The sequence below is a fragment of the Danio rerio genome, chromosome 23 (assembly GCF_052040795.2).
Source record: "Danio rerio strain M-AB ecotype USA chromosome 23, GRCz13ab, whole genome shotgun sequence".
NCBI lineage: Eukaryota > Metazoa > Chordata > Actinopteri > Cypriniformes > Danionidae > Danio > Danio rerio.
This window is the reverse complement of record NC_141043.1, coordinates 12689833-12698348: the sequence shown is the minus strand read 5'-3', so window position 1 is coordinate 12698348 and position 8516 is coordinate 12689833. Positions and strand designations below refer to the sequence as shown.

The 8516-nt window shown below is 32.3% G+C and overlaps 1 protein-coding gene across 1 annotated transcript; it reads left to right on the top strand.

Annotated features, from left to right (window-relative positions):
• The first annotated feature begins 2610 nt into the window (after positions 1-2610).
• Positions 2611-7775, top strand: wfdc2 (WAP four-disulfide core domain 2). The gene is made up of 4 exons (NM_001386475.1): positions 2611-2727; positions 3877-4008; positions 6136-6273; positions 7516-7775. The coding sequence occupies exons 1-4, from the start codon at positions 2625-2627 to the stop codon at positions 7647-7649; spliced, it is 507 nt and encodes a 168-aa protein (NP_001373404.1). The 5' UTR covers positions 2611-2624; the 3' UTR covers positions 7650-7775.
• The last annotated feature ends 741 nt before the right edge of the window (positions 7776-8516 follow it).

Below are 8516 nucleotides of genomic sequence, written 5' to 3'. Positions count from 1 at the left end.
ATACAATATAAATCTTTTCTAAAAATCAAAAGTTTTCTTTTCAAAATTGTCATGTTTTAATGATTTTTAAAAAATTATATCAGGATACATCAATCACTCCAAGATTAAGTGGTCACAATTTACATTACAGGTTTCATTAATTTATTAATTTACTCACATAAACCAACAATAAACAAAATATTATTGTGCTGCATTTATTAATCATAGTTCAACATTTACTAATGGATTATTAAAAAGAAATCATGTTTGTGAAGATTAAAACTTTAAAATAACAAGAAACAACTTTATTTCCATTAACTGTTAATATTCATTAATGAATGCCATAATAAATGTATTGATCATTGTTTGTTTTTTGTTAGTAAATGCATTAACTCATACAACCTTATTGTAAAGAGTTACTGATTCATAAAAAATGAAATTATGCAGGATATAAATCAATATTCAGCAATAAATAACACTTCAGTTTATGACCATTTATAGTGTAATACCTAACAGTTCACATTTATAGGTAACATTAACAAACTACGAATAAGTTAACAATAATATGTATAATATGTATATTATATATAACATTATACAATGTATAATGTTATAATAATTCATGTGTATAATTGTTATCACTAGTAAAAGCAGCAATAAACTAGTTTATTAGTTCATGATGCCCAATGCAATATCTAATGTTTAATGAACTAAACTTGTTAAGTGTTACCCCTTTTTCTGATCTATAAGGGAAGGGAATAGGCCTTTATTTTGACACAACATTTAAATCACAAGTCCATATTTTCACCAGTCACTAGTTTCACAGACATGTGTTTTTTTCTTCAGTAGCTTCCTTGAACTACAGAAGCTACACATCAGCCTTGACTTTAGTGCACATTATTGAGAGTGTAAAGCATGAAGCCCGGCTGTTAACTCTAAACTGTGCTGTTTACATTTTGCTGCCTTTCTGTAAATGATACCGTATGAATGCTTAAAGGGAATTTCCACTTTGGATGTAAATTATAAATGAATTAGTGAGATACTGCTATAGTGGCTTTCAGATCGTAATGTTATCTCTTTGAGATGCTGTAAAATACACTATTAGCTTTTGTATAGTTTTGTTATTGACTTCAGAGTGCTTGAAAATGAAAATAACACTACACTTGTAGATTTTTTAGGACTTTTTTTTCACAAATCAAACTAACCCGAGGGACTTTTATTATAATATTTATTATTATGTATCATTTTACCAATTATTGCATATCATTTCAAAAATCCAAGTTATGGCATCTGAGCCTTTATATAATCTTGTTGTTACTTGCAAAAATGTTTGGATCATTTTGTATTCTGGTTAAAGATGTTACTTTTTCTTTCCCTCTTAGAAGCTAAATTTGAAGCTTAATTAACTTGAATATATTTATTGTATTTATTTACTGATGTTGGGTATAGTTGACTTATTAAAGACACAAATTGAAAGCCATCCTCTGATTTCTTTCAAATTTCACAAAATATTTTACATTTGCTTTTTGTCAGACTAAAAAAACTATATATATATATATATATATATATATATATATATATATATATATATATAATATATATAATATATATATATATATTACATTATAATTTAGCCTCGCACACAATACTGTTTATAAAGGTCGCACTGGCAGGTTTTTCTGTTGCACTGCTCAAAATGCCTTTGTTATTTTATAAACCTCTCGTCTGTCATCTAGTGGTCATAGAAAAGTTTACAGCATTATGAAGAATTGAATTTAACTATGAAGATGTATGCGAAATATTTGAGTTATATTATTCACTATATATATATATTATATATATATATATATATATATATATATATATATATATATATATATATATATATATATATATATTGGCATTGATTTTGTTCCATAGATTCTGTTGAGATTGCATATCAAAATATGTATCCCATCCTCTGAGTAAATATCTGTTTTTTTCTTCTTTTTTTAAATATAATATTTATAAACCAAAGATGGCATTTGCCACCAATTTTGCCTTTTCCTGACAGGCTTTTGCCACTTTTTAATGTATTACAATGAAACCACAGTTGCAATTAAGTCAATTCTTTGACACAAAGTTATAGTTATGAGATGTTAACTACAGTAACTACACGAAAGAAAGTCAGATTTGTGGATGAAAAGTAGCAATCACTTTTTTTAAAAAAATCTGTGCAAACAAGCTTCCAAAACAGACCACATTGAATCTTTAAAACCCCGGGTTTACCCATAATTAAAATGAAATATTTGCTTTTAATTTACTCAAAAAAGGCTGTTCAATATGGGTGCTTGGGTGGCTTTACTCTTCACCAGAACATTAAAGAAGAGTTTTAGCTGACACAGAGCTCATAAGATGCAATAGCCTAAATATCTACCAGCACTTTGAAGGGCATAAAAACCTTCCAGGTGTGCAATCATATTTAATACAATGGGTCAAATATTCGGAAGTGTTTACTGATGAGCGAAACCGTGTCGAGACTTCGCGGACGATTTAATCCAGACTGTAGTTTTGTTTAGCTCTGGTTCTGGATTTCTCTCCGCCCCTCCTGCTCTCGAGCAGCAGCAGCAGCAGCGGGGCTTCCCAGTGTGTGCTCGCAATTCGGGATGATGACCGCCCGGCTCTCCTGCTCGCTCAGCGCGCTGTTTTTCCTGTGTCTGTCTGGATGCTGGAGCTCACTACTTGCCGCTCCACGACTTAACGACACAGGTGAGATTTGTAAATCAACTTGATGTTTCTGTTTTCTCATTTTAGTTTAAAGTCTCAGTAATTTGTTTGTGTCGTTTTTATGACTTGTTTATTTGAAACTTTGTTAGTTTTACTGAATGAAAAACAAAACAATCCTGTTAAACTTCATTTAGTTTATAACTGCATTTAGTTTATATATATAAATATAATTACATTTTTTAAACTTCATTTTTAGCTAAAAAAATATCTTGATGTTATTTATGAAACTAAAAAGAAAACTAACCAAAACAGAAAATGTAAACCAAATAAAAATAAAATACACTTTTTAAACTTAAGCTGTATAGAAGTGTCTTAAAAATATCTTATAAAATATTATTCACTGTCTTCATGGCAAAGATAAAAGAAATCGGTTATTTGAAGATAAGTTATTAAAACTATTATGTTTAGAAATGTGTTGAAAAAAATCTTCTCTCCGTTAAACAGAAATTGGGGAAAAAAATAAACAGAGCGAATAATTCAGGGAGGCTAATAATTCTAACTTTAACTGTATATCATAAAAAAATATATGGTTATCTCAAAACTAAACAACAATATTGCATTTTTTTCAGTATTGTGCTTTCCTGTAAAAATATCAGTAAATTAGCAGTTTTACATATTTTGTGATTTGTTTTTATTTTTATTTTTCGTTTATTTGTGCTTTTGAATTGCATTAAGAGACTTTGATTTTTCTTCCAACAACTTTTAACCTTGAAAAGTTTGTAAAAAGTGCCTTTTTAAACATTTTTAATAGTTTAAAGTGATAAAATGTTTGCATTGTAATACACTAAATGTAATACGCTACCAGTACATTTTCTGTTATTTTACACTCTTATTTCTCTCTATATTTTATTTATTATACATTATATTATTATTTTAAACTACTACAATGTCAATAAAAGACACTTTGTTAAACTGTGGAATTGTTTTTTCAACATCAAAAGAAAACCCTTTTGAATAAAAAAATATGGAAACTATTAATAAACAGATATTGTTTACAGTGTATCTTAGCTGCTTTTGCATTTGAAGCAGACAGATATGGATATGACATGAAAGTGTGAGACACACACTACAGATTTACTGACTGACAGATGCTAAAGGATTGTTTTATTAATATGGTGTGTATTTGCGCAGTGGTCCTTCACTGTCCGGGGAAGCTGACGGTGATGCCATCCAGTCGAGGATGTGCTTCAGACAGAGACTGTTCAGGAGGACATAAGTGCTGTGTGTTTGACTGTGGAGCTGTGTGTGTCCCACCAGCTTTCAGTGAGTCTGATTCAACACACACTTCACTACTGGACATTTATTAATAACTAATGATGCAGTAATCTTGATTTCTTGTGGCCAATACTGATTGAATTTTTGTCAATTTTTCCTGTATAATTATATAATAAAAATAATCAAAAAAGATTGTTTATTTTCAAAATATAAATTAAAAACATACCAATTGATTTTATTTCAGCTTTTACATAACAACTGTACTACACAATAATAGTAGGCTGAATAAAAATAGCTAATTCGTTGTGCACCAGTAGGTGGCGCAGATAGAATAGCAGGAATAATGGCATTTTCCTTATACAGAGAACTACAGTGGCCAAGAAAGCTGAAATGCACTGCAAGTTAAGAAAACACATGGTCTGCATCTAAAATCGCATACTTCCCTACTATATATTAAATTAAAAACAGTATGCGAGTTTAGTACTGTATCTGAATTCATAGTAAACTGTATGCGAGAAGTACCAGAATGAGCTACTTTTGGTGAGATTCAGTAGTGTGCATGGAGAGTAACTGGATAATCAATGGTGGATGTAGTACATCTGAATTCCATTCATACTACTCACATTGCTACTCTGTGTTTGTACTGCAAAACTCCTCTTACTATAAAACTAATTTACTAGACTGTCGTGCTTTTAATGATTCCAGAAGACATTTTTTTTTTATTAAATAAACTTTCTTAATTACATTTTTAGCAAAGTGACACCAGAAAAGAATTTAGTATTTTTACCATATATTAATACAAAAAATCTTATTTAATTTATTTTTTCATTTGTTTTTTTTATTTTTTATTGTACATTTATTATTGAAATGTTCCTGCCATGAAAATACCCTTGGTTACTAACATGGCATTAAATAAAAAAATACATTACATTACTGCTCACATTCAGTATGCAGCAGGGAAATACGTATTGAACACATCACTATTTTTCTCAGAAAACCTATTTCTTAAGATGCTGTTGACTGGGAATTTTCACCAGATGTTGGTATCAACCAAAGTAATCCACATTTGCAAAGAAAACAAATCTAATTAGTTTACAAATGGAATTAATATTAAATGATGTAAAGACAAAGCAGTGAAAGCCCAGACAGCAGCTGACAATCTCTCAGTAGTTAGTCAGAAACCATCTGCCCTTAGTCAATTAATATTAGCTGCTTCCATCCAACATTAGATAACCCAGTTCACCTGTACCATATGTCTTTGGACTGTGGGGGAAACCGGAGCACCCGAAGGAAAACCACACGAACGCAGGGAGAACATGCAAACTCCACACAGAAATGCCATCTGACCCAGTCGAGGCTCGAACCAGCGACCTTCTTGCTGTGAGGCGACAGTACTACCTACTGCGCTGCGCACTGTGGACGCAGCCATGAATATGGAAAAACATGTACAAATTGAAAAATAAAACATCTTCATCACTTTGACAACACACACGCACACACAAAAAATGTCCCTACACATGCAAATACAGAAATGTGCTGCAAACAGAGCAGACCACATCGAAAATGTGTCAGGGGACCCCAATAATTGACGAACCCAACTGCTTTCTGCTTCAGTCATCAGTATATAGACCATTTCAATGTGGTCATGTCATTGGCCCATGAACATTTCATGCTTGTTATCAAATTATTTCATAACTGTAAGAACAGGCAATTCAATCATAACTTAATGTTAAAACAGCTGTCACAACATTATTCATCAATATCTGACTCTTTTTGGATTCCCTAAAGCTTTAGAAATGAAAAATGTAAAACAAGAAATACAAGACCATTGTTTTTGTTTACATCCCTCAAAAGGGTCTATACAAAAATCAAAGAACTGTATGACAAGGATGTTAAAATAAAGAAAAACTTTAAATATGAAACAGTCAGGTTTATAATTTTTTGGATTCCCCTGACACATTTCCACTCTATTTGGGGCGTATTTCTGCATGTGTTGTGAGAATTAGCATGCACTATTTATATTATCACTCAGGTATTGCTTCATTTTAAGTGACAAGTAGTTTTGTGGTAGATGTTCTTATTAGAAGGTATAGTCTAATAATCTTAATCAAAAGCGTTCTAAATTTACAAGCGGTTCATCAGTTAGTGATGTAGTTTCTGTTGTTTGTGAATCAGCGAAGCCAGGAGTTTGTCCACACAGAAGATTTGGAGCAGGAATGTGTGCCGAGTACTGTGTCAATGACAGCAATTGTCCCAGCAATGAGAAATGCTGCAGCAATGGATGTGGACATGAATGTACACCTCCATATACAGGTATTATATTATATTATATTATATTATATTATATTATATTATATTATATTATATTATATTATATTATATTATATTATATTATAATGTGCTGTCAAAAGATTAATCTTGAAGGTTCAAAAATACTTGGTCATTGGCACAATTCTAACATTTTAGACTCTATACACTAACACAATGAACTTGAAATGAAACGAACAAGATGTGCTTTAACTGCAGACTGTGAGTTTTTTTTTTACATCTAAATCAGGTGAACGGCGTAGGAATTACAACAGTTTGCATATGTGCCTGCCACTTGTTAAGGACCAAAAGTAACTTCTAAACTGTTCCATGGCCAGGCATGTGTTATTTCCTCATTATCCTAATTACAATGAGCAGATATAACTGGAACATCATCCTATGGACAGATGCAATCAAGATCAACTTGTACTAGAGTGATGGGAAGAGAATAGTATGAAGATGGAAAGGAACTGCTCATGATCCCTAAAGCAGTGAAGCATGGAGATAGTAGTGACATGGTGTAGGCATGTATGGCTGTCAGTGGAACTGATTCTCTTGCATTTATTGATGACATGACTTTTGACAAAAGCAGCAGGATGAATTTTGAAGTGTTTCAGGCAATATTATCTGCTCATATTAAGCCAAATACTTCGAAACTCATTGGACGGTGCTTCACAGATGGAGAATGACCCAAAGCATACTGCAAAAGCAACCAAAAAGTTTTTAAAGGGAAAGAAGTAGATTGTTGTGCAATGGCCAAGTCAATTACCTGATCCGAATCCAATTTAGCTTGCATTTCACTTGCTAAATATAAAACTGAAATGTCCCTAGAACAAGCAGGAACTGAAGACAGGTAGTAATTTAAAATGTGCTTATTTGCTATTAATTGATTGACAGCACTAATTATCATATTATATTATATTATTATATTAATTATATTATATTATTTGGGACGGCTTTTAATTACATTTAATAGTATTATTTTATGGGATTTTATAATTTTTTGATATTATTATACAGATTTAACTATTAAATCACAATTTATTATTTTATATTACATTATAAAGTTTAAGTTTTTGTACTCTCTATGGCAAAAAAATTAACCTGAATTGAACTTTATCACCCCTGTCCAGGCATATGGTGGCTTTAATAAACATGAGAAGAAGTAGAACCCAACTTGCCAAGTGTGTAAAACTGCTCACTGTTGCTCAGTGTGTCTCTGCTCACATTTTTGTGCTGTCCACGCAGTGAAGCCTGGTCGATGTGCCTTACCGAGGGGAACCCCAATGTGTGCTGAATACTGTTATCATGATGGCCAGTGTCCTGCTAAACAGAAGTGCTGCCCGACCACCTGCGGTCACGCATGTGATGACCCCTGCTGATTTAAACATCCCCAACATTGATTTCACCTCATAACTCATACTTGAGTCATTTTAACCCAGTATTTCATTCAGAGGGAACAATGTCTGTTTATAACCACCAAATAAACCTCATAGTTTTAGTAAACAGTTTTTTTCCAGAGCTTGAGCTTTTTGGCCACTGAAAAACAAAGGAAGTTGCTTCATTGAAGAGTCAGTATTTATTTTTTTTTTGTATGCCAGCGTTCCTTTGGCTGTTCTCTTCTCACATAACAGCTCATTGGCATTAGTGCTCAGGAATGTTCCCCTCCCTGGGACCCAAACACATGCGGGACGTCCTGTAATGAAAGAGACCTCTGTTTCCACCCTTTACAAAAGCTTCAAAGCAATTTAACAATAATATGACTACATTCATGTTAATACACAATCCCAATTTTTAAAATAACTAGGTGTGCCATGCTAACCAATAACTCAGAAATGATAGTAAACAATGTTTATAACACATTAGTAATAAAACCCAGCTAAAAGTTTGCAACTGTGGGAAGACTGATTCTAGAGCTTAAAGGTGCAGTATGTAAGACTGACACCCAGATGTCAAACAAGGTATTGCACTCCAAATTCAAAACACTTTTTCACTCTGCCCCTCCTCTGACAACTCCACACAAATGCAGGTTACCAGATTGACGACACCAGCAGGAGATAGCGTGTCTGACTATCGAGCCTACAGAATATCATAACTATACATGATAGAAGGAATATTTTCCATGTTAAAATTAATTTTTGTCCTAGCAATCAACTAAAATTTCCATTTTAGAAACGGCCTCAATTTCACATGGCTGAACAGCACCATAAATTATATGACAAGGATCACTTCAGGTAATGATTATGTGT

Coding starts and splice junctions, on each gene's coding strand:
- wfdc2 (NM_001386475.1), top strand. CDS start 2,625: ATGATGACCGCCCGGCTCTCCTGCTCGCTCAGCGCGCTGTTTTTCCTG. Junction 4,009..6,135: donor GTGTGTCCCACCAGCTTTCA/GTGAGTCTGATT, acceptor TTTGTGAATCAG/CGAAGCCAGGAGTTTGTCCA. Junction 6,274..7,515: donor ATGTACACCTCCATATACAG/GTATTATATTAT, acceptor CTGTCCACGCAG/TGAAGCCTGGTCGATGTGCC.